The sequence below is a fragment of the Gymnodraco acuticeps genome, unplaced genomic scaffold (assembly GCF_902827175.1).
Source record: "Gymnodraco acuticeps unplaced genomic scaffold, fGymAcu1.1, whole genome shotgun sequence".
Taxonomy (NCBI): domain Eukaryota; kingdom Metazoa; phylum Chordata; class Actinopteri; order Perciformes; family Bathydraconidae; genus Gymnodraco; species Gymnodraco acuticeps.
Genome location: NW_022990510.1, coordinates 64,770 through 92,725, shown reverse-complemented (window position 1 = coordinate 92,725; position 27,956 = coordinate 64,770). Strand labels below are relative to the sequence as shown.

At 39.8% G+C, this 27,956-nt stretch overlaps 1 protein-coding gene across 2 annotated transcripts in view; it reads right to left on the bottom strand.

The window, feature by feature from the left end:
- The window catches only part of efl1 (elongation factor like GTPase 1), a 150,273-nt gene that overhangs the window by 105,331 nt on the left and 16,986 nt on the right, over positions 1-27,956 (bottom strand). For both annotated transcript variants that reach the window (XM_034226973.1, XM_034226974.1), the window contains exons 12-13: positions 22,015-22,114; positions 5,414-5,571 (exon numbers count right to left, since the gene is read on the bottom strand). In XM_034226973.1, coding sequence (XP_034082864.1) covers positions 5,414-5,571; positions 22,015-22,114 — 258 coding nt within the window. The remainder of the gene's footprint in view (positions 1-5,413; positions 5,572-22,014; positions 22,115-27,956) is intronic.

The window sequence follows — 27,956 nt, the reverse complement described above, 5'->3', positions numbered from 1 at the left end:
TCATTTACGTAGCGATCAATTACGTAAAGATCATTTACGTAGCGATCATTACGTAGCCATCATTTACGTAGCGATAATTTACGGAGCGATAATTTACATAGCGATCATTTACGTAGCGATCATTTACGTAGCGATCATTTACTCGGCGATCATTTACTCGGCGATCATTTACTCGGCGATCATTTACGTAGCGATCATTTACGTAGCTAGCGTTACGTAGCGATCATTTACGTAGCGATCATTTACTCAGTGATCATTTACGTAGCGATCATTTACGTAGCGATCAATTTACGTAGCGATCATTTACGTAGCGATCATTTACGTAGCGATCATTTACGTAAGCCGATCATTTACTCGGTGATCATTTTACGTAGCGATCATTACTCGGCGATCATTTTACTCGGCGATCATTTACGTAGCGCTCATTTACCGAGCGATCATTTACGTAGCGATCATTTACGTAGCGATCATTTACGTAAGCGTACGTATGGATCATTACTTAGCGATCCTTTACGTAGCTAGCGTTACGTAGCGATCATTTACTTAGTGATCATTTACTTAGCGATAATTTACTTAGCGATCATTTAATTAGCGATCATTTACTCAGCGATCATTTACGTAGCGATCATTTACGTAGCGATCATTTACGTAGCGATCATTTACTCAGCGATCATTTACTCAGCGATCATTTACTCAGCGATCATTTACTCAGCGATCATTTACGTAGCGTTACGTAGCGATCATTTACTCGGCGATCATTTACGTAGCGTTCATTTACGTAGCGATCATTTACTCAGCGATCATTTACGTAGCGATCATTTACGTAGCGATCAATTACGTAGCGATCATTTACGTAGCGATCATTTACGTAGCGATCATTTACGTAGCGATCATTTACGTAGCGATAATTTACGTAGTGATCATTTACTCGGCGATCATTTACTCGGCGATCATTTACTCGGCGATCATTTACTCGGCGATCATTTACGTAGCTAGCGTTACGTAGCGATCATTTACGTAGCGATCATTTACTCAGCGATCATTTACGTAGCGATCATTTACGTAGCGATCAATTACGTAGCGATCATTTACGTAGCGATCATTTACGTAGCGATCATTTTACGTAGCGATCATTTACGTAGCGATCATTTACGTAGCGATCATTTACGTAGCGATCATTTACTCAGCGATCATTTACTCGGCGATCATTTACTCGGCGATCATTTACTCGGCGATCATTTACGTAGCGATCATTTACGTAGCTAGCGTTACGTAGCGATCATTTACTTAGCGATCATTTACTTAGCGATCATTTACTCAGCGATCATTTACGTAGCGATCATTTACTCAGCGATCATTTACGTAGCGTTACGTAGCGATCATTTACTCGGCGATCATTTACGTAGCGTTCATTTACGTAGCGATCATTTACTCCGCGATCATTTACGTAGCGATCATTTACGTAGCGATCATTTACGTAGCGATCATTTACGTAGCGATCATTTACTCGGTGATCATTTACGTAGCGATCATTTACTCGGCGATCATTTACTCGGCGATCATTTACGTAGCGATCATTTACGTAGCGATCATTTACGTAGCGATCATTTACTCGGCGATCATTTACGTAGCGATCATTTACGTAGCGATCATTTACTCGGCGATCATTTACGTGGCGATCATTTACGTAGCGATCATTTACGTAGCGATCATTTACGTAGCGTTACGTAGCGATCATTTACTTAGCGATCATTTACGTAGCTAGCGTTACGTAGCGATCATTTACTTAGTGATCATTTACTTAGCAATAATTTACTTAGCGATCATTTACTTAGCGATCATTTACTTAGCGATCATTTACGTAGCGATCATTTACGTAGCGATCATTTACTCGGCGATCATTTACTCAGCGATCATTTACTCAGCGATCATTTACTCAGGGATCATTTACGTAGCGTTACGTAGCGATCATTTACTCGGCGATCATTTACGTAGCGTTCATTTACGTAGCGATCATTTACTCAGCGATCATTTACGTAGCGATCATTTACGTAGCGATGAATTACGTAGCGATCATTTACGTAGCGATTATTTACGTAGCGATCATTTACGTAGCGATCATTTACGTAGTGATCATTTACTCAGCGATCATTTACTCAGCGATCATTACGTAGCGTAATCATTTTACTGTAGCGATCATCTTACTCGGCGATCATTTACTCAGCGATCATTTACTCGGCGATCATTTACTTAGCGATAATTTACGTAGCTAGCGTTACGTAGCGATCATTTACTTAGCGATCATTTACTGAGCGATCATTTACTTAGCGATCATTTACTTAGCGATCATTTACTCAGCGATCATTTACGTAGCGATCATTTACTCAGCGATCATTTACCAGAGATCATTTACTCAGAGGATCATTTACTCAGCGATCATTTACGTAGCGTTACGTAGCGATCATTTACTCAGCGATCATTTACGTAGCGTTCATTTACGTAGCGATCATTTACTCAGCGATCATTTACGTAGCGATCATTTACGTAGCGATCATTTACGTAGCGATCATTTACTCGGCGATCATTTACGTAGCGATCATTTACTCGGCGATCATTTACTCGGCGATCATTTACGTAGCGATCATTTACGTAGCGATCATTTACGTAGCGATCATTTACTTAGCGATCATTTACGTAGCTAGCGTTTACGTAGCGATCATTTACTTAGCGATCATTTACTTGGCGATCATTTACGTAGCGTTACGTAGCGAACATTTACTCGGCGATCATTTACGTAGCGTTCATTTACGTAGCGATCATTTACTCCGCGATCATTTACGTAGCGATCATTTACGTAGCGATCATTTACGTAGCGATCATTTACGTAGCGATCATTTACGTAGCGATCATTTACTCGGTGATCATTTACGTAGCGATCATTTACTCGGCGATCATTTACTCGGCGATCATTTACGTAGCGATCATTTACGTAGCGATCATTTACGTAGCGATCATTTACTCGGCGATCATTTACGTAGCGATCATTTACTCGGCGATCATTTACGTAGCGATCATTTACGTAGCGATCATTTACGTAGCGTTACGTAGCGATCATTTACTTAGCGATCATTTACGTAGCTAGCGTTACGTAGCGATCATTTACTTAGTGATCATTTACTTAGCGATAATTTACTTAGCGATCATTTACTTAGCGATCATTTACTTAGCGATCATTTACTTAGCGATCATTTACGTAGCGATCATTTACTCAGCGATCATTTACTCAGCGATCATTTACTCAGCGATCATTTACTCAGCGATCATTTACTCAGCGATCATTTACGTAGCGTTACGTAGCGATCATTTACTCGGCGATCATTTACGTAGCGTTCATTTACGTAGCGATCATTTACTCAGCGATCATTTACGTAGCGATCATTTACGTAGCGATGAATTACGTAGCGATCATTTACGTAGCGATTATTTACGTAGCGATCATTTACGTAGCGATAATTTACGTAGTGATCATTTACTCAGCGATCATTTACTCAGCGATCATTTACGTAGCGATCATTTACTCGGCGATCATTTACTCGGCGATCATTTACTCGGCGATCATTTACGTAGCGATCATTTACGTAGCTAGCGTTACGTAGCGATCATTTACTTAGCGATCATTTACTTAGCGATCATTTACTTAGCGATCATTTACTTAGCGATCATTTACTCAGCGATCATTTACGTAGCGATCATTTACTCAGCGATCATTTACTCAGAGATCATTTACTCAGCGATCATTTACGTAGCGTTACGTAGCGATCATTTACTCAGCGATCATTTACGTAGCGTTCATTTACGTAGCGATCATTTACTCAGCGATCATTTACGTAGCGATCATTTACGTAGTGATCATTTACGTAGCGATCATTTACTCGGCGATCATTACGTAGCGATCATTTACTCGGCGATCATTTACTCGGCGATCATTTAAGTAGCGATCATTTACGTAGCGATCATTTACGTAGCGATCATTTACGTAGCGATCATTTACTTAGCGATCATTTACGTAGCTAGCGTTACGTAGCGATCATTTACTTAGCGATCATTTACTTGGCGATCATTTACTTAGCGATCATTTACTTAGCGATCATTTACGTAGCGTTACGTAGCGATCATTTACGTAGCGTTACGTAGCGATCATTTACTTAGCGATCATTTACTTTGCGATCATTTACTCAGCGATCATTTATGTAGCGATCATTTACTCAGCGATCATTTACTCAGCGATCATTTAAACAGCGATCATTTACTCAGCGATCATTTACTCAGGGATCATTTACGTAGCGTTACGTAGCGATCATTTACACGGCGATCATTTACGTAGCGATCATTTACTCTGCGATCATTTACGTAGCGATCATTTACGTAGCGATCAATTACGTAGCGATCATTTACTCAGCAATCATTTACTCAGCGATCATTTACGTAGCGTTAAATAGCGATCATTTACTCGGCGATCATTTACGTAGCGTTCATTTACGTAGCGATCATTTACTCAGCGATCATTTACGTATCATTACGTAGCGATCATTTACTCAGCGATCATTTACTCAGCGATCATTTACTCAGCGATCATTTACTTAGCGATCATTTACTTAGCGATCATTTACGTAGCGTTACGTAGCGATCATTTACGTAGCGTTACGTAGCGATCATTTACTTAGCGATCATTTACTTAGCGATCATTTACGTAGCGATCATTTACGTAGCGATCATTTACTCAGCGATCATTTACTCGGCGATCATTTACTCGGCGATCATTTACTCGGCGATCATTTACTCGGCGATCATTTACTCGGCGATCATTTACTCAGCGATCATTTACGTAGCGATCATTTACTCAGCGATCATTTACGTAGCGATCATTTACTCAGCGATCATTTACGTAGCGATCATTTACTCGGCGATCATTTACGCAGCGATAATTTACGTAGCGATCATTTACTCAGCGATCATTTACATAGCGTTACGTAGCGTTACGTAGCGACCATTTACGTAGCGATCATTTACTCAGCGATCATTTACATAGCGTTACGTAGCGATCATTTACTCGGCTATCATTTACGTAGCGTTCATTTACGTAGCGATCATTTACGTAATGATCATTTACGTAGCGATCATTTACGTAGCGATCATTTACTTAGCGAGTACTAATATCCCATGTTGAAATGCTTTAAATGTTTTACTCCTAGGAGCAATGGAAACATGTTCTCTCTGTGACAGACAATGGTGTAAAAACTGCCTATGGGCAAACAAATATATAAATATTGGTACCAGTGTTTTTGAAAAGTGTTGTGAATTTAGATAAATTAAAAGATAGATAGAAAAGACTCAGGGAGAGGGTCAAGCTAACCTGTGCTGACTTCTGCAGGCTGGCCTTCCTGTGGCATGCTCCCTGAGATGGGGGGAGCTGAGGGGTTCTCTGCTGCCATCTGATCAGCTGCCAGTTTTTCAGCATGTCTCTGTCTCGCCAGATCTCTGCGCTGTGCAATCTCCTCTTGTGTCAATGGCCTAAAAACACACATACACACACACACACACAACAGCAGTGAAGTGAGGCCTTGGTTTACTGAATATCTGAGTATATTATGTGTCTCTTCAGGTACCGGTGAGATGATAAAATACAATCCAGGAAGTCAAGTTTGATCAATGAATGAGTTTAAAGATCCGTTTGAAGGACAACACTGCAGTTCCCTGGCTCACTATATTATTATTATTTTTTAACTTTAATTTTTCACAAATGAGATGCTTACACTAAAACTTTTTGTACCCTTGATAAATTAATTCCCGTCTTTCATGGACATTAATGAGACATGTATTCATTGATATTAAAAAAAATCTATATCAATTTAAATAAAATCCCCACATTTCAAATATTGTCCATCTTTTAGCATCAATGATATGCAATACTAGCTTAACAATAGCCAGTGGGGTACAGTCAACAACAACAAAAAAGAGTACAGTGAACTAGAAAAGAAGAAGAAAATAAAAGAAGAAAAAGAGAATGAATGAATACATAAGAGGTGTGACTAGAGTTCTGGTATTGGCTGAACATAAATTATTGCATTATGCTGAGGGGGGCTGCGGCTCCAGCCAGGAAACTGTTGGCATTCTTAGCAAGAGAATCCCCTTTCTATCCATCATTTCACTGGGCAGTATACCAAGTATATAAAGTGCTGGATCCAGAGTGAAGGTAATTCCCAGCAGCTGTGTAACGTCCTTTTTAACATCCTTCTAGAGGTCCAGCATCTTTGGGCAGTCCCAATTGTGTGAAGACCCCCCCGATCCAAGCTGGCTCACTTTAAACTGCAGGGGGAACCTGCTCCAGAGCAAGGTCGACCCCAAGCTCACCAGGTATGTGATCAAGTGTTGGCACGATAGCCAGATAGTCTGTTGTAGTTTTACAATTGTTAAAGGCTCCTTAGAACTAGTGAATGTTTTTCTTAGCCCACTAACTGTAAGCACCCTACAATGGGAATGACCAGCCATTCATTTAATAAACCAATCATACCCCACCGAGTCCTATTTTAAAATGTTGACCAACTTAATTTCGAAATCTAATGTTTAATTGGGTATCAATTTGTCAAACATGGACTCTGTTTAGAAATATATAATAGATTTTACATTTCCCACATAGCTACCTGAGGGCAAACGTTAAAATGCGAGCACAATTATTCCTACATTTGTGTTGCTGCATGACCTTTTGTGTGGTGTGCTGTGTGGTTGGAGTATGAGCGTGAGTGTGAGTGTATACCTCTTCAAAGGGACCACAGTGACTACACCAACGCAGCTGCTCACAGTGACGCCATGCCACAGAGTTCTGCTCCATGATGACAAACCATGTAAAACAGCCCATCATTTGCCCCTAACAACAGCAGCAGCCCAGCAGACTCAGTGAGACGGATCACTCTCTTTTGCATTAATTTGATATGATTCAGTCCACAGCCTGAATTTAGACCAAACTATGTTAAAAAGAAGGATATAAGGTGTATGAGGTGAACATCTAAATAAAACATTGCTGTGTGGTAGATACAAGGCTTCGTGCTTCCTGGCTCAGTCCCTGCCTCCTCCTCGCTCAGTGGTAATAATTGGAATGCCATGCCTGGGTTTCTGGACTCGCCTGCCGCGGTTATGAAGTAATGGCTTCCTGAAGACGGACGAAGGCAACCACATGCAGACCTTTCCACATTGTGAAGAAGGGGGAAAAAGTGTGCTGGAAAATTAAACAATATATTGATATTAAAGAAGTCTGCTAAACACACTTCATGGCTTTTTACCGCTGAAGGACTTCGATTGAAGATTTGTTTCCACTCTGGCCAGAGTGTATAAATGTAACCAAGCAGTGACTGAGATGATATTATTTCTGACATTCACAAAATCACACAGCTGAGACAGATTATTCGATTTCAAACTGGAGAAGATTCATCTTAAAAGGGGCCATGTTGCTTTTTTGTGTTTTCCCTTCCCTGTGTAGTGTGTTATATAGGTTTTTGTGCATGTCAATGGTCTGCAAAGACTAAAATCCCTGTGTTCCCTCCAGAGGGAGTTTCCCTCCTTGTCTGAAACGCCTCCATTGGACTGCTTTGTTACTTACTGAACAAAGTGACATCAGATATCTCTTTACCAATGTAAATCAATGGGACAAAGTCCTCATAGGCTCAATGACGTCACAGACTGAAACGGTGGTTGTAGTACCGCCGTTGGGCAACTACGAACATTTGCTTCAACGGCCGGCGCAATTCCTGAAGGGTTCGGGTGTTACAATAATGAATGCTGTATGCTCACCATCGACTTCTGGATTTTATAGCTTCAGCACAATTAAGCTAATGCAAATCACTCAATAGTGCACAATGAGCAGAGACAATGAGCTCATTAATAACTCACACATGGGATCCACACATCCAGTGGCGTTTTTAGATGTACATAACTGGTGGGGCACAAACAACTTAGATATGTATATATAGGCTTCTTGTGCTTTTTTAACACGTCAACAAATAGCTGTAGGCTATCCATGGTTCCGAGGCAACAGCTAGCTGATCGTCACATACAAAAAGAGAGAGAGGGGTGTGTGTGATTGTGTGAGAGAGAGGGGAGCAACACATTAATACTATACCACTGTCAGCGCGTACACTTACACACACAGCATGGTGACTAGGGCTGTGCAATTTAATCGATCCTGCAATATATATCGATATTTAGTTTTCCGAGAAAGTATCGATATTTCAGCCGCGGGTATCGATACATTAAGTCTGATAACTGTATTCGTTATTCTCGCGTCCAGGAGAGAAGCTTTAAAAAGGAGACTAATTGAGTCTCTGAGAAGGTTCAAATGTATACTTTAATTAATAAAAAGCGCGGTAATGTTACAAGCAGAAGATGGTTCAGTCAGAAAAACAGCTGTGTTCTGGCTCTCGTGAGCGAAGGGAAGAGAGCGAGCTCCACCTTTCCAGCTGTTAAATATCCTCTGCTGGCTCCTTCCTCCCTGTGGGCCGGTTGGCGCTGCTGGGGGCCGGCCCTCCACGTCTCCAATGTTTGTTGTTGAGCATAACAGAGGATTCAGACATTGTACATTAAATATATAACTAAACACGCATTTTCTCCTCCTTATCTCTTTCATGACTTTTCATTTAATACATTTTAAACGCTGTAATCAATACTCCAAAAATACCTCACGGCTGGTATCATTTCCGGTAGTTCCGGATGTTGTCTCATGCTACCCACGTCTGTAAACAAACGTATTCAAATAAACTGTACCTTCATTTAATATTCAGCAATAATAATATCTCGACGTCTATAGTTGTAGTGTTGAAATCAGTAGGTTTCGGTGTGCAACACTCCGTGTCATATCGCTACTAAATTCACCTCTATAGTAAATGGTATACTAGCCACATGCTAAATGCTAACCGGAGATGAAGGATTTTCAGAATAAAAGCTTAACAACTGGTTGTGCACAAGAACTTCTGGTTTTTCAGTATAAAACAGCATTTAAACTGACGGTATGTTTAAGGTACTTTATGCCATCAAAACATTGATTTTAAATTTCTAACAAGTCCCATTCAAATCCCCCGTGTTCCGCCACCTGCTGCACCTTTTAATTCTCCATTGTGATACTGCACTTTATGTACTTACGTTTCAAAGGCTTGTAAGCTACAGTTTGCACTGTTTCAATAAATGAAACACATTTTCTCACCACATCTTTTGATTCATTTTGTCCAGCATTTGCAAGCTGTAGACTCTCTGTCAGAGCCATATTGTATAATTGATGCTTTCAGTTTTCAGTTGAATTAATTCAATCCAAGTCAATGGAACACTCACAAGATGTCACCAAAATCATACTGTCCCTTTAAAATCTTTCAGAAAATGATATAAGTGTATCGAATTATATCGAATCGTATCGTTGGCTGAATATCGTGATATATATCGTATTGTGAGCTGAATATCGTGTATCGTATCGTGAGATTAGTGTATCGCTACAGCCCTAATGGTGACGTGATATTGTAATTTACCTCAAATATATGAAGTAAAGTGTACTATCACAAAGCAATACTTAACAATAACAACAACCGTAATACTTCAGCATGAAAAGGTAAAAATTGACACTCGTCACTAGGGATTGGTATCGTTTGAAATGTATCGATTCCGATTCCGGTTCTGCTTATGGATTCCGGTTCTTATCGATTCCCCGTTTCGATTCCAAAATTGTAAAAGAAAGAGGTCAAACGTTTAGATAACAAAAATATCTTTATTCTTTTAAGCTTTAACTGACATTTTTACAAATAAAAAATATACATGCAATACAAATGTATTGCACAATAGCTGTGCTTTAATTTAACTGAGCTATGCCTGTGGCAATCTATTAACAGGCATTACACTGTGCCTTGTCTTTTTCTTTTTTAGCGTAGTGGAGCCTCACTTTAGAGCGTTTACCGCGACCCATCTTTGGTGTTATGAAGTGACTGAGCTCGTGAACTGTCTACGGGAGGGCGGGGGAGCCTCGCTGCGGGGCAACTTTGGACCTCTGTCGCCTGTCAGCGCAGCTTACATAATGCCGTTTTTAAAAATGAAAGGCGTGCCGGCCTCCATCTTACCGAGCCACACAGATGGCCAGTCCGCAATGCAGGGTTCTTACACCTTTTCCAAAGTCAAATTCAAGCACTTTTCAAGCATTTTCAAGGTGCATTTTCCAGCTTTTCAAGCATCTTACAGCTGTTATAAATTACATATTTATATACACATACTCAAATGATTATTTCCCTACCTCACATTAAATCAGATGTTCTTTATGCTATAAACAACCAAATGTGTGTTTCGTGATAGCCTTCTACACAAGGATGAACAATTAAAGAAAAGAAAACTAAGTTTAATATTTCAAAATTAGTGATCTGTACGTATATATCTGAGCCAATATAAAACAATCAGCCAAATAACTTTTCAATACATTATTGATTACTATTTTTGAGGTACTTTTAGGTTGGCAGTAAACATAAGTCAGAGGTAAATGGTGTACTTTTGCTCCACTACATGTATTTAATACCTTTAGTTACTTCACAGATGTGGATGAATGATGTGAAATATAATCAAGTGTTGAATCAGACTTTAGTTCCACCTGGAGTAAATCCACAAGCTACCCTGCAGTATACAAAGTCATTCAAACTAGCTGCACCTTCACCAGCTTTGAGAACACTTTCATGATCAATCATTATAAAACATATCATATATATTATTCTGAAATGGATGAATCTGCACAACGATTACTTTTACTGTCGCAACTTTCACTATATTTTGATGAGAATACTTTTATACTTTCACTTGAGGAACATTTTGAATGCAGAACTTTTACTGAAACAGAGTATTCCTACACTCTGGTACTTCTACTTTTACTAAGTACAAGATCTGAGTACTTCTACTTTTACTCAAGTACAAGATCTGAGTACTTATAATTTCACTACAAGATCTGAGTACTTGTACTTTTACTCAAGTACAATATCTGAGTACTTATACTTTTACTCAAGTACAATATCTGAGTACTTATTCCACCTCTGGTAGTGTATTAGTCTGAATTGTAGCCACAAAATCACGCAGAGCTGCATAAAAATAGACTCACAAAGGTAACTAATATTTACAAATGTGTACAATGATTTGTAGGTAATTTTGACTACTCAAGACACCTGACTTATACATCTTCAAAGGAAGACTGTGTTCATTCTACAATTACATGGGATTAAAGCAAAATGTAGTTTTACTTGTATAATACTTCAATTTTATATAAAAGACAGTTTGTTTTCATCTGTTTTCAAATAAACAAAGTCTTGGCTTTCAGAATATTAAACTTGTTTCGGCAAATTCAGATGATAAATACAACTTTGAAGCTTCGGCATAATTACAAGCAGAGAACGGACTAATGTAACATCACAGCAAGTATAACAACAGCCGGTGTTTCTTGTGAGTGTTTCTCCGGTACACAAACACAAAAATACACAAACACACTCGCGAGCTTCCCCCAGACCAGTAATACAAACGAAAATGTGTCTTCGGGTCAATGTGACTGATTTCGATAGATCAAGTCACATTTGGTTTAGGCACGAAACATACTACCAGTAGAAATACATTGCTTTCAAAATCGCTCTGTGTCGAATCAATAGATTATATTTCGTGACTATAACACGAAATGCCGTGAGTGCTTCATCCTCTGAACACCACAGGATGGCGACTGTAACGCACATAACATAGGTACGCTCCTCTGAAATGATTGTCCCCTGCAATTATTATTATCCCTCAATCGACTTCGCTATTCAGCTCGCTAACGTTAGCTTAAATAAACGTAACATGCAACATTAGCCTAATCTAAAATGCTCTACTACGGCGTACCTTTCATGTGGCTCGTCAGCGCAGACTCTCGCATCGTTATTTGTTGCAAACTTTGCAGGAGGCTACTCGTGGGCTTGACCCTCATCTTAGCCATGGCTTGTATTTGTCTTCTGCTAGCCAACGCTCGTTGAAACTGCAACCTCCTCCTGGCACACAGTCATCTATCGCTCTCATCAGAATGCCCAGGTCACACGTAACACAAACACTTGCAGGTCGCGCGCATAGCGCGGGAAGGCCGCAGCGGAACTGTTTTATGTAGAAGCGAAGCAATTCTTTTCTTTTAATCTAAAAAGCGAAACTATTCAGTCAGACAGCAATTTATTGTAGAAGTAAAGCATTTACATTTTCAAGCACTTTCTCAATTTCAAGCACCATTCCCAAAATTCAAGCACTTTCCCAACCTTGAAAACACCACGTCAAATTTCAAGCATTTTCAAGGATTTCAAGCACCCGTACGAACCCTGGCTATGTATTCCACTGGGTCACCGCAGCGCAGACAGACCTGCGGCGCAGACGGACCCGGTGGAATACAGGGTCTACCACGTTGCAGAACCGAAATTGTGTATTTTGTATGGGTACCCGGCATTTTCTAATCGGTTCTCATCTGGAACTGAGTTTCGGTTCCCAACCCTACTCGTCACCGTGGTTACAATATCAATCGATCCAGCAGAGCATGGCCTATAGGCAAAACACAGAAGATCAACAAAAGATATGACTTAAAATTAGCTTACCAAAGCTGGTTCATTCATGGTTCAGCTGCGAGCGCTTTGCCCCACTTGTGATTTTTTTTTGCCGCACACATTGAATACAAAAATGAGCATGCGCAGTGCAGTTTTCACATCGCTCAGCCCGGCTCAATAGGCACACAGTGGACACTAATCAGAAGAACGCAGTCCGAAGCAGCAATGTAGAGACCACTAAACATGATCTTAAAAAGGTCCCATCATATGCTTTTCCGGTTATTACCCATCCCCTTGTGTGTTATGTAGCTTTTTCTGCATGTAAACGGTGTGCAAAGTCACAAACCCTCAAAGTACACCCTGTAGCGAGTAAAACTCGAACACAGAAAAGACATGTCTATGCTGCCCCAGAAAGTCGTTGTAGATTTGTCTTTTTCCATTTTTCTTCTGGGGCCTATTGACGTCACTAAGTCCAAATGGACCAATTGGTCCAATCCACACATGCACACTCACTCAGCCTGAGCTCCGCACACACACTCACTCAGGCTGTGAGTGTGTGTGTGTGTGTGTGTGTGTGTGTGTGTGTGTGTGTGTGTGTGTGTGTGTGCTCAGGCTGAACTCCGCGTGTATTGCTGTCTCACAGACCCCACACAGCAACCAGGAAACAACACCAGTAATCCACTTCACACTGTCCGCTCCTCACAGGGCGGACCAGCGAGCCCTGCAACGTCCCGCCAACACGGCACCCAGACCCCACGCAGCACTCTCATCTGTTTGTCATTACTGGTGTCATTTTCTGGTTGCTAACAAACGCAATTGTAAAACATAAACACTCATGTTCAGCTGTAACGGTGGTGGACTCATCAGAGCACAGTGGGCTCATAGGGAGGGGGGGCAGGAGCTCCAACAAGCCGTGTAGGACAGAGAGTGAATACACATACTATACAGAGATGCTGTATGAGAAACCAATGTGATTTTGAAACATTAAACAATGTGAATCTATTCTAGTAGACCTCAACAATGGAATTATGATCAGTAGAAATGGCCAAGACATGGGACCTTTAAAATATATTTTATACATATTTTTGGAATCATTATTTTAATTATTTTCTGCTGACCGTAGGTGGGGCTGTGCCCCACCTGCCCCTAATGGCGAGTCGCCACTGCACACACCACACCATTTAACCAGTACTAGGACCACCGACATTCATCTCAGTCTCCTGTAACCACTGCTTCCAACATGCCACTGTGTCCTGGCCTCTTTAATGTGAGGAATAGTTTTTCATCTCACTGGAGAAAGAAGTGAACCTTCTCTAGCTTCATTAATAACAAGACAGAATGGGATAACCCAGGCTTAGATCCAAACACTGAAACGGGGAGCTCTGAGATGTCAGGCCCTCTCCATCTGTTACTGAGTGGAGGAGCATCATTTCAGTCCACTAACAAAAGGACACACAGAAAAGGGAGTATGAGAGCTGTATCCCCCTCAACAACAAGCACCTTTTAGAGTGACAAAAAACTGGGGGTAAAGGTGCACCAGTGAGAAAGATCCCAATCCTGACTGCAGAGGGCAGACTTACATACACTTTATACTTAACAATACCCAGTGGCGAGCCGTCAGGGCCCTCTAGGCCCTCTGTGAGGGCCTAAGATATTCTACAAAATAATATTTAAAAACATTAAAAAAAATAATATATTTTTTTTAATATTTTTTTTTTGTTATATTTTTCATTAGTTTTACCAAAATAACTTGATTTAATTGTATTTAAAATAACATTTCCAAAGAAAAAAATCCTTTGAATCTGCCTATTCAGTTTCTGTTGGAATGTGAAGGGTTAAATGAAAGAAGCTCGTCTCTGCGAGTCTGTGAAGAGAGGAGCTGTTGGACGTCCAGGCGGTCCAGCTATGAATTCACAGAGGGCCTCGCTATAGTAACTGAACGAGAGAGTAATGTCAAATGACAGTACAATTGACCAATCATATCTTCCCTCTAAATGGGTGGGTATTATTATCGCGGACTTTATGACAAGTTCCGCCCGCTGTGAAACTTTTCTCTCGTTTCCATAGCAACAACAACTTCCTATCAACAGCGTTAACTCGCCTTCAAAATAAAAGCATGCCAAATTACACTTAAGACATACAACTGCAACGAAAGTAACAAACACAATGCAATATCCTTTTCAATTTCAAAGAACACAAATAGGGTTATTTACAGGTGTTGTTTTGTGTGGTAGAGGGTCGCTTTCATTGATGCGTGCCGTTGTTTTGATATTCCGCTGAAGTATACGCTGTGACTTAATAACTTGAGGGAAGGGGTGGGGGTCAGAGGGCCTAGGTATAAAAGTCACGGCTCGCCACTGACAATACCCAACAGGGAGAGGCATGTCTGGGCATGTCATAACCCACTTTATGTGTCCCCTTTCCAAAAGTGTCCCACAAACGTTATTGTTAATGTTGGACCCATTCATTGATTTACATTTTTTCATACTTAAACATTTGTTTAAAAGTAAATAGCCCACCAGAAATGCCACAAAGAGGCCACAGGAATGATAGGTAAAAACATTGTCAATGTACTTTTTGAGTATTGGAATAGAACGCACAATGGATATTCTGGACTGGACATTGGATGATCCCTACATAAGAGTCGCTACCTCGTGCCTCAGCAACAGTTTATTTTTGATGATCAGTTTTATTTATTTTAAATTTAGCAAGGACCTTGTTCAGAATTGTTGGTATCTGTAATAATAAAAAATAAATTATACACCTGTAACAGTTGTTCACCCAATGATAACATATGTCCTCTAGTGATATATATCCAAGGAGACAGTTATTATTTTATTAGAACAGGTTAGTGCAAAATACTTTTTTGCTCACAGCAGTGAAAAAAAGAATCCTTTTGACTACTCCACAGGAAGGGCATTGAAGATGAAACGTGGCTGGGTCTTTCAGCATGACAATGATCCCAAACACACCGCCCGGGCAACGAAGGAGTGGCTTCGTAAGAAGCATTTCAAGGTCCTGGAGTGGCCTAGCCAGTCTCCAGATCTCAACCCCATATTAAATCTTTGGAGGGAGTTGAAAGTCTGTGTTGCCCAGCAACAGCCCCAAAACATCACTGCTCTAGAGGAGATCTGCATGGAGGAATGGGCCAAAATACCAGCAACAGTGTGTGAAAACCTTGTGAAGACTTGCAGAAAACATTTGACCTCTGTCATTGCCAACAAAGGGTATATAACAAAGTATTGAGATGAACTTTTGTTATTGACCAAATACTTATTTTCCACCATAATTTGCAAATAAATTCTTTAAAAATCAGACAATGTGATTTTCTCATTTTGTCTCTCATAGTTGAGGTATACCTAGGATGAAAATTAAAGGCCTCTCTCATATTTTTAAGTGGGAGAACTTGCACAATTGGTGGCTGACTAAATACTTTTTTCCCCCACTGTATATGCTAGATATGATTGGATGTGATGTAGCTTCTTGTCTAGCAGCTTTGTAACCTAATGTTGAAACCTTTTGTAAATGCCCATTTATATAATTTATGTTGTTTTGAGTTTTTTCTTTTGAATTATGCTGACAGCATCTGTATATTTTATTTATTTAAGTATAGCTTTTTTTCTTGTTTATTGTGTTGTATTTCTTTTAGGGATGCTGCGATCGCCAATTTCGGGAACGATCGGCGATCGCCAGAATCAGTATCAGCCGATACCGATCGCCGATCCGATCGAATGGGCGGGGCCTAAATGGAAGATTTAAACTTGAAATCTTCCATTTAAAGTGATGTTTAAAACTCAGTTAATGGGGCTCATTCACTGGAGCTTACACAAACAACAATCAACTTAATTATGACATTCAAATGGTGTACATTATTCAAGTTTACATTCACTTTGGATAATAACACGGGAGAAATGAGCGGAAGTGCTCTCTTTTCCTCTCTCCCCCCTCTCCCTATATAACTAGTTTAGCTTGTTCCAGAGGTAGTTAAAATAGCTAAGTGTGTTAGGTCTAACTCTTGTGTGTTTTGCTCCGCTCACCGGTCCGGCGGGCGGAGCTGCTTCACACACGTTGCATACCGCTATTTTACTGTCTTTTGCGGACACCTTAAAATAATGCCAGACCGGTGAAGCCATTTTGGCGAGCTTGTTTTGCCGCACACAGAGAAAAGTGTCATGTCTTTTACGTCATGCGATCGGCTCTCGCGATCGGCATGTTTAGAGAGCACCGATCGATCGGTAGAGAGTGAGTATCGGCCGATCTCGATCGGTGACCCATCGGTCGGAGCATCCCTAATTTATTTTGGGATTTGGGATTATGTGTTTGTGTCTTTTGCTGAAAGAAAACATTCCAACCGAAGAGTTTGTTGTTTCTGGTGAAAAATGTTAAACTCCACAAGTTACTGTTTTATAAGTAGGATGATATCAAGGAGTCTGCAGGAGCTAGCTTACAGCAATTACATATATCTTTATATATATTTATATATAAAAATGTGGCTTTTGCCCACCAGTGATCAGTAGAGGAATGAGTTTATACACTGAGTTATCCTACTGAACCAACATGAAATGTGCCTAGCTTGGTGTAAACTAGCTCCTGCTCATACTCATGAAACAGTAACTTAGTTGAGTTAACATTGGCTTTTTCACCAGAAAAATCAACAAACTCACCTGTTGGCCGCTCATTGTGAAATGAGGTCCGGTCTCAGATCGCTGGATCGCTAGAAACACCTGTCATCAGACTGGCAAGGGCTGTTCCCTGCTCTGCTGTAAGAAATTAAAATCAATATTGAATGACGTAACTTAGTTTAAACATAGAGTAAGCTTAAAACAGTTTTATTCTGAAAATATTTCCGGTTAGCATTGGCTTGTGGCTAACGTTGTTGCTAAAGGAATGTACAGTTTATTTTGAAAAGCTTTACTGAAAGGCATCTCCGTTTGTCAACAGTGACGTCACTTTTACGTTAACAACGATTACAGCCGTTAAAATGCATTAAATAAAAAGTCATGAATGAGTGTATGAGGAGAAAAGGCGTGTGGAGTTATACAATGAACACACAACGTCTAAATCAGGGGTGCCCAACCTTTTTTGAACTGAGAGCTACTTCTAAAGTTGCCAGTCTGCCGAGATCTACCAGTCCAAATAGAGAGGCGTAGCCATTACTGACAGCCTACTACCAGGTAAATACACACTTCTACTTGTATAAAACTGACCTTTGTACGATGAATACTTCATAAAATACTGCAGATCCTTTATCTTACCTCTTTCTAATCTACACACATACAAGTATTTTACTGAAGTTACACAACAGTGTTGTTGATACAGAGTTGGAGTTTATTCACACGTCACATACTACAGTGGGTAATGTTTTCAAGAAACATTGAACAGTGCTGCCACATATGACACAGGAAAAAAAGAAAAGACTCTGAACCATTTATTTGCCATTATATACAAATAGTGTTGCTTCAAAAGTATAAATTAGGCTTAATAATGAAACAACTCAGATCTGAAGCTACACAGGAATCTGCTGCCAAAGTGCAATAAAAAAGACTAACATTAATAGAATCAAACCCTTTTTTTGTTGCGTTTTAGTAGAGTATAAAGAGAAATGCCTTTAAAATAGGATGCAAGCAACACTAGTTTCTTAACCTGAATTGATAATAGACTATAATCAATTTAAGTTTGCATTCTTATACCATTTTGTACAATTATAATGAATAAGTTCAAACTAAAACTTACAGCTGATTAATAACGGTATCTAACTTGAGTTTTTATTATATCAAAAACCTGTTGAAATGCTACTGTTATTTTTACTGTCCCCCAAAAGCGCGTCGGCAGCCACCAGGAATGCTTCTTTCACAACTTCGCCGTCTTTGAAAGACTTCATGTGTTTCGCAAGAACGTGACTGACAAGATACGATGCTATGGTAGCAGCCTTGCTCTTGTTGTTGGGCCTGGTGAAAATGGACTGCTGTCCTTTCAGGCCCCTCCCCTTTTGGGAGCGTAGGGCAGAATTAGGAGGGAATTCTGTCTCGTAGCGTTTGTGCACTGTTTTGAAATGCCGCTCCTAAATTACCCTTCTTCGATAAAGCCACGCTCGCATTGCAGATGAGACAGATGGATTTTGAATTGGAATAGATACAAAAATAATCATCCTCCCACTCGGAGTGAAAATTATATATTTTGGGCTTTTTTGCTTCTGCCATAATTGCAGTCTTGTGTGTGTGTGTGTGTCTCTCCTGTTGACACCTATGGTTGACACGGACAACGTCAGCTAACTAGTGTCCACTGCCCACCAGCCACGCCCCGACACATGGGGTCACGCCAGCCAATCACAAAGCTTTGATGCGTTCAAGTGCATTATTCTGGCACAGGAAGATTATGTTATAGGACATTAACGATAAAACAGAATATTGTTGTTCTATTTTTAGACACATCTCGCGATCGACTGGGGATCTCCCCGCGATCGACTGGTTGGGCACCCCTGGTCTAAATCCTCTGTTATACGCGATATCGGACACAGAAGAATGCGGAGGGCGGACCCCCGTCGTCACATTGAGAGGAGGAGCCATGAATCAGATATAGACGGGAGATCCTGGCTTGTTCGCTTTCTCTTCCCCACGGCCGCCCAGACCACAGCTGTTGTCCCTGTATTGCTCTGTTTGTTTCGAAACCATGTTACTTAATTAAAGTACCAATTTGAACCTTTTCCGAGACTACATTGTCTCTTATTTTAACTTCCTCCTGGACGCTAGACAACGAACATAAATCAACACTGCTCAACCTCCCGCTGTCTAAATGGACTCAGTAGCGCCCCCTGCTGCTGTGGAGCATGTGTGAGTGAGCATGTGTGAGTGTGTATGAGCACAACCACGGCAGAATATTACTGCCGAAAGTCACGGGAGTGAGTCATGTGACTTTTGGCAGTAATATTCCGCCGTGAGAAGAAAAAGTTTTGTACTTGTAAAAAAACATTTTGTACTTGTAAAACCTAAGCTGAATTTGTCTCTGAAACATGATTTATTAGAAAAATGTTATGTGTTTGTTTGATAGATACATTTTTTATTTGCAAAACTAAATGCATTAGTTTGTAGATGGTGTTTTGTATTTGCAAACCACACTGTGTTTGTTAGTGAATCATAAGGCATTTGTAAAACTTGTTTAGTTTGTTTGTGGAGTTATGGCAGGAAATTAGCTCCATAGGACGGCATTACATTTATTGGGGAGCTCAAGTTTCTGAATGTCAGATGCTGTGATCCTCACCAATCCACAAGCATTTTGACTGTGTTGTGTACTAAACGTTTCATTTGGGTTTCACATTGTTGAATGATGTCCTGTGTACCACAGTCAGAGCAGGGATTTAAAAGTAAAGAGAGAAATATATTTGTGGCAGAACTTCAGTATTAGTATTGTTAGATCTCAGCATTGCGTTTCACACTGTTGACCACAACATATTACTAGACCGACTAGAAAACTGGGTGGGACTTTCGGCAACAGTTCTAAATTGGTTTCAATCCTACTTAAAAGGACAGAAAAAACGTTGTTTCTATAGGTAAATACAAATCTGAGTTGACAAATATGACATGTGGGGTACCTCAAGGCTCCATCTTGGGGCCTCTTCTCTTTAATATCTACATGCTACCACTGGCTCAGATAATGAAAAACTACAAAATAAGTTACCATAGCTATGCGGATGACTAGGCCTACTTTTAAATCCAGGCTGACGACTTTTCTTTTTGCCACTGCTTTTAATTGAACTATTCACATCTTAAACTGCACTGAAACTCTTATCCATGTATTTTTTATTTTAATGTTTATTTTATTGTCTTTGCTTTTTAATGACTGATTATAAATGCCATTTTCTTGATGTCTTTCTTTTTTTGTAAAGCACTTTGAATTGCCTTGTGTTGAAAGGTGCTATATGAATAAACTTGCCTTGCCTTGTTGTTTTCTGTGAGGCGTATTCACAGAGGGAAAAACAGGACGGCAGCACCATCTACTGCCTACACTCAGGGGCGCCGTAAGGGGGTGAAAAGTTAGGACGATTCTAAGGGCCCGTGACTGACAGGGGCCCCAAACATTAAGAAAAAATGTTTAAGTAACCTTTCATCAATCATCAACAATTAACAATAATATAACGTTAAATTGATAATGTAATCACTAAACTTACGATTCATTTCACATTTTTTCTTCCAAAAGTTAATTATCCAAAGCCTCTAAACACCCCCCTCTATTTACATGTAATGGTTTGGTCCTGCCTCCAAACGCTGTGCGGCACCGCACTTTCTGGCAGAGAGTGAGAGCATGTTAGGAGCAGGGATGCTAGTACTTACATGTGTACGATGTCTCAACGACTAACAAAGTCAGGCTTTCAAAAAAGAAAAGAAAGGAGAGAAAGACAAGAGAGAGGGACTAAAGGGCGACAGTATGTCACCCAGTTTTTCAAAAGAAAAGGTGGGTGTGGTCCATGAGTGGTGGAAATTAGTCTGTTGGCTAAGCTTAGTCCATTGTAAATAATAATTGTAATGTTTTGCTGACATTAAGTACTGTTAATATCTTCACAGAAAATGCTGAGGTTTTTCATTTCACTGCTCTTTTAGCTGACATTTAATAAATGCAGGTACATTTTTAGCAGCTATTCATACTAAATCAGTTGTCCCTCCCCCTGGTGCCAGGAGCAACAGATCCATATTTAGGCTCAGCAGCCCTGTCCCCCCATAAGGCTTTGCAGTCTTGCCATGCTGTCCATTGAAAGCCAGTTGGCTAGAAAGCTGGACTTCAAGGACTTGATCAGTGACTTTGCCTGTAAGAAGGCTAGGCGCTGGACTCTTGGTGAGTAAGGCTGAGCAAGGGCTCGTAATAACTGTTAAAGGGCAAGGCTATGGTAACAATATTGGATCACTACACAGAAGATGCATGATGAGAAAAATACTGAGAACAGGTAATAGGCTCTGATTTAGCACCACCATCAGGCCTTTTCACTTCAATTTCCGTTTTGTTGTCCATTTACACTTTAATACCCGCTTATTTTGTAGTTGGTATGTATATTTAATTAAGAAATCTGCTGCTTATGTTATATTTTTTGTTATAGCATTTTATAAATGATAATATTGGTGTTAATGTTCACTTTATTTGAATTTAAGAGCTCATGTATATTTAAGTTATATTAATTTTGATATTTGAATGTTCCATTAAAAAATGTTATTAAAAAGGCATGTACACCATAAAAGATGACTATTGAGATCTATTGTCAGGAATGTTAGTGTTATATCAAATAGTGAATTCTACTGCAGCAGAATGTTGGTGGTGGGGCCCAATGTGATATATTTTCATGGGGCCCAAAATCCCTGGCGGTGCCCCTGCCTACACTATCTGCACACACACACATACACACACACACACACACACACACCTTTGTCTGTTCTTAGGCAAGGCCTTGTTGTCCACAACGAACATCTTGGACACAAAGATGATGAGTGGATCATCCTCCTCACTTCCACACCGGAGGAACGCTGAATAGGAACCAAAGAAGAAGAAAAGCAGTCAAACACACATACAGATGTAGCACTCCAGATAGGACTCACATGGGTGTGTCCCAGTCAAAAGCCCAGCGGATCCCAGTGGCTGGGGGTGTTGCCAAATTGCTAGAGGGCGTTGCCAAATTTCCCCATTTGTTCAATTACAGGATTTAACCATGAGATGGCGCTTCATTCACAAATACACAAAGACAACTGGGTGTTGTAGAACTTAGTCTGTTTGCAGCTCTGCAGTTATGTTTGTTGAATACTGTAGGATTTAATCACGTATTTGTTATGGTTTTCACAAGCTACTATAATGAAAAAAACATCAGTTTGAGATCAAATAAAGTATATAGTTTGCTTTATGCAGTATATTTTTTGTAATATTGTTGGGGTGTTTTTACACAGTACAGTAGATTGAAGTAAATCAACTTATACATTAAGATAAGATAAGATAAGATGGACCTTTATTAATCCCCGTGGGGAAATTCAGTAGTTCAAACAGCAACAGGGTAAGAGTGAAAAACAGGATAGCACAGATTCACACAGATTAATAAAATCAAAAATAAGATGAGCGATAAAAATAAAAATAATAATAATGAGAAACTATGTAATAAAAAATGAATAAAACTAAAATATAATTATCATATCATATATTATAATGTATTGTATTATTAAGTAATATCATACATTAACCCCATTATAGCAGATGCCACATTGAATGGATGAACACATTTATGCATCAATAATTACAACAGAGTATTTCTTAATACAAGTTGTAAAAAATACTTATATGTATTTAATATTAATAACATAATGATTCATTTCAGATGATAATACTTTTCAGGGTTAGGTCCGGTCTGACAGCGCTTAGCTCTCTGCTGCAGAGAAGATCACTGCTCTAAACAAAGTCAAAAATCCTACATCCAAACGGAATAAATATAATTAATTATGATGAATACGTTAAGTCTTGTTCATTGTTTTTCACTTTTATTAAATGTTTGATATTTCCGGCACAGACCCTTTCATACCGGCAATGCGCGATAGAAACAACAGAAAGTGTGACAGTTTAAATATGCCAGTGTTAATTTCGTCAACGAAAACTATGACGGAAAATGTTCGTCAACAACCTTTTTTACATGACTAAGACGAGACGATGACGAGCTAAAAATAAATTCTTGATAACGAAAACTATGACGAAATGTATATTTAGTTTTCGTTGACGAGACGAGACGGGACTAAGGTGTTAATGGTGGACTATCGGACATTCAAAATGCAGCATATTTTCCCCCAAGTGTCCATCTTGTCTGTCAAAATGCATCTTACGTTTCTAACTTGATTATTTCTGCTCTCTTCACTCCAGAAGAGCGATCTCCCTGTGTCTCTCTGTGTGCGGGGGGCGGGGCCTAACAAACATTCTGCAGCGGACACAGAGATCTGCCGGGGACGGAGCATTCAGAGAGTATAGAGACACATTTTCACTAAAATGTAATTTTTCATCGACTAAATGTTGACTAAAACGTTTTGAGTTTTCGTCGACTAAAACTAGACTAACACGTTTTGAGTTTTCGTCGACTAAAACTAGACTAAAACTACGAAGGATAGGAATGACTAAAATGTGACTAAAACTAACCATTTTCGTCTAAAGACTAAATCAAAAACAGCTGCCAAAATTAACACTGAAATATGCGAACACAAACCTACAGACTGGGGGTTGGGAGATCACAGGAGGGGGGTAGAGCTGTGGAATGTGACCACCCCCCTTGGGAGACTTACTCCACACATTCCGATGGCCAATTAGTTTTAAACAAAGAGTTTGCAGCATACAGCACAGGCAACATGGGGGGTGGGGGCTTCTCAAAAGATTTTTGTTTTATTGTTGTTTTGTGTCAGTTTTACGTCGCCACTTCCATTCCAATTTGTCATCATTGTTCCACAATGTTTATCATGAAATTCATATCCATATATGTTATACTATACTTGCACTGCTAACCGTTTTCATACTTTATATATCTTAGCATATTCATACACACTGTTAATACTGCTCACCGGCTGCTAGTGTATTCATACCCAAGCTCACTGTTTATTCATCATTCAATTCATTCTATATTTTATTCTGTAGATTGTGTACATTACTTTTCACTTTACTGCTTGTTGCACCGTTAGAAGCTAAACTGCATTTCGTTGTCTCAGTACCTGTAATCTGTGCAATAACAATAAAGCAGGCATCTTTATTGTAGCCTCAACAATCAAGTTCTAAGTAGTGCAATATGAAATAAAAACTAAAAAAATATGTGCTGTTGTATTTGCTGTAAAGTGTCTCTACTGTAGGCTATTTTTATTATATGTACAGCACTTTGGCTCCACCAAAAATCGTTTATAAATGTGCTATGTAAATAAAACTTGATTTGATTTGATTTGAAAAACAACTACACTCTTTTGGCAGTGTTGTGGTGCCGAGAGATGGGAGACGGAGGCGGGGTATCAAAGGTACAAGCTAGACTTTTATTTAGCATCTGAAAACCATTGTACACAACTTCATTCTCGGGAAGCGAAGACCGGCGGAAACAGGAAGTCCGGTTCACTAAAATGTCCGTGCAGAACAATACCCCAACCCATAGATCCGTGGGTGAATAATGTAAATTACCACACATTAACAACAACTACACTATTTTGGCAGTGTAACAATTAAACAAGAACTACACTCTTTTGGCAGTAACAATTAGATAAATAATAAACTGTCAGACTGACACTGAAGACAAACAAACTATTTTCAGCAATCAATCTGTTTAGTTGACTCTGGGTCTGGGTGACATGTGGCGATTTAAAAAAAATCGTTTTTTTGGCTGTTAAGATGGTGTTGCTCCATCTGGGTCACTGCCGGTGGTTGAGACGGTGGGGTCTTTGGCGACTAGTTTTATAGCCTCATGTACATTAGTTAGGTGCTTCAGGAGATTGGCATTGCTGTTATTCGATGTGGACAATGCTTTTCGTCCTGCACACAGTTTACATTTGACCATAATATTTTGTGCGTCCTTTATCCCCACAAATTGAAAATAGTGGTTATATCTCCAAGTTGTAAATACGCTGCTGCTCTCGCTGATACTTGCATCTGCCATAGTGTGTGTGTGTGTGTGTGTGTGTGTGTGTGTGTGTGTGTGTGTGTGTGTGTGTGTGTGTGTGTGTGTGTGTGTGTGTGTGTGTGTTGGTGGTGAGCGTTGCCGTGTATGTGTGTTAGCAAGTGTTTGTGTGTCTGTGTATTTTCCCCATAAGGCAAGACCCGCCCGACTCTGTCTCTGATTGGCTTACCCTGAAATGTTACCCCGCGTTAACCAATCATCACTCCTCTTACAGTAATGTGTTAGTTTGTAACACGTTAGTCCCAACACTGGTAAACACACACCTGATCACCTGAGAGCTGCCGTTTCATTCAGAATGTTTAAAAAAAAAAAACGGTCTGATTTTAACAACTCAATGTGTGATTGTTATAGCAGTAATATTAGACACTAATAATACAGTAAACTATTAACACTGCACATATTATTGTTTGCCCGTGGGATTAGGATGATCGGTAGTGAGAGCCGTGCTGCATTTTCCTCCGGTCGGATGTGATATAAAAACAAAGCGATTATTTTTGTTGTTGTAAACTCACGTGGATTAAACTACATGTATTAGTGCATTCATTTCAATTCGCGAACATATGATACATTAAATTATCGTGAGGATGATGATTGAAAATCGTTTGGTTGAGCCTGGATGCATTTCCTGATCTAAAAACATAGCGATGGTTTTGTACTTACACCTACGTGAATTAAACAACATTATTTTGTTAAATAAAAACATGGTGATGTTTTGTAAATGATTACATGTCTCTTATTTAGCACAGAATATGATCCTATCCGTGACATATGGATCTGAACAAATATCCGATCAGATACCTGTAGATCTATCAGCTGTTTATTTCACATGAGTTCCAGTGTGGCAGCTTTTCACGGCTCCCCCTGGTGGATCCATGATCCATGATCCATTGCAGCTGGTTTCATTAAAATTACATTTATTTATCAAGGGGGCGTATCAAGTCCTGCGGGGGGGTTTTCCTTTTCAGCAGGGGCCCACCCCGTGCCGATCATGGACCCGCACGGGTAGGCGTCTGAAATGAAGCGCTACATCTGTAAAAGTGTGTGTTAAAGGAAGGCTCCAGTCATTAGATAGTTAATCAAAACTTCAGTATTTAGTGAAACATTATGTTTAAACCATACCCTGAAGAAATCAGCGATATTCCCCGGTAAATAATGATTTTATAGCTCTTTTTTATCAAAACCTGTATATTCCGTCAGGCAGCTGCCATTTTGGCCATTTTCAGTAGTCACATGATCCGAAAAACTAGGTCGTGACGTCAGCCATTGCGTTCACTTTGTAAACACACGACGAAAACATGGCGGGGTATTTGAGTTCGGACTCGTTAGCCGAGGAAGAAGTTTAGAAAAATAAAGTCCAGGCGGACTTACTTTGAATTATCACTATAGGTATTCATTCCATCCAAATACAACTGTAAAAAAAATAAAAAACATACTCTGTTATCCTCTTAGGCCCAAACGGACCCGGTTCCGGGGCCGAAATCGCGTCATTTACAGGAAACAACGTCTAAGGAACCTTAATATTTAATAAACTATGAATATTTTATATCCATATAACGGGAAAAAAACTAATTTAACTGATCTTTTTCATTTTTTTCTTCAAAAAAAACACACAATGCTAACAGTGAGCCTCTGAATTAGCCCCGAGCGAAGAATGCTAACCTATTACTGCACCGAAAATCACTCCTAGCTCTCTTATTACGTATCCTAGCTGCACATCCAACACATTGTTTATGATCTTAAAGAAACAGAATCTAACGGTGCCCACCTCAACACTGAAAGATACAAACTCGCGACGTTATCAACATAAACGTACATCAAAACAAGTGGCGCTAGGTACTAACATGCGCTAGGCTAACATGGCTTACCTTGGTCTTTGTCTGGTCTAAACTTGTCTTCAATGGCATTACAACGATGATGTAGTTAATCCATAGGTTAATATCCAATGTGACTGTGTCCCCTTTGAAATGTTCTGATAATCTATAAGCAATAAAACTGCAATTCCGTTATCTGCTGTCCGCTCTGTGCTCCGTGCGCTCTGGGTCCTGCAATTCCTGCTTCCTTACGTAGTAAACAATAAGTAAAGTCTGCTGCGTAAGGTGCTTACGCTGGCTGGCATTGGCAGTGCACTGCATCCCCATTAAGTAATGGTTGATTAATAAATCCCATTTTATGTTTCATCATACTCTCAGAGTAGTCGTCCGGAAACTTGAAATGTTCGCTGCATACATGCGCCTGTGGATCTTTCGGTTCGGGCCGAGCACATTTCGCTAGCCACTGCCTCCGAACGTACTTCCTACGCTTACCCGTTGGCAATAGATGGAACCGAGCATTCCGTGGATTGTTCCTATCCGAATTGTGGCAATGTTTTGCGATACAATGAGGCATATTTATATAGAATTGTGAGAGTAACTAGAGTAAACAACATGAACATCAATTTGTCCTCAACACCAAACGCATAGTTCACGTCACTTCTGGTAAAATAAGTAATGTGACTCGTCAAAATGGCGCCGCCCACAGGGTTGATGTTATTTCGGTAATTAATCAGCTTAAAATCACTGATAACTTCATCGGATTAAAAAAAAAAAAAAGACTGGCAGAGACTGGTCTGTTTTATCGGATGATAATTATTTAAAAATGCGTGTCATGAGGATTGCCTCCCTTTAAAGAAAAAGCTCAAACAGTGTAAGAGACCCGTA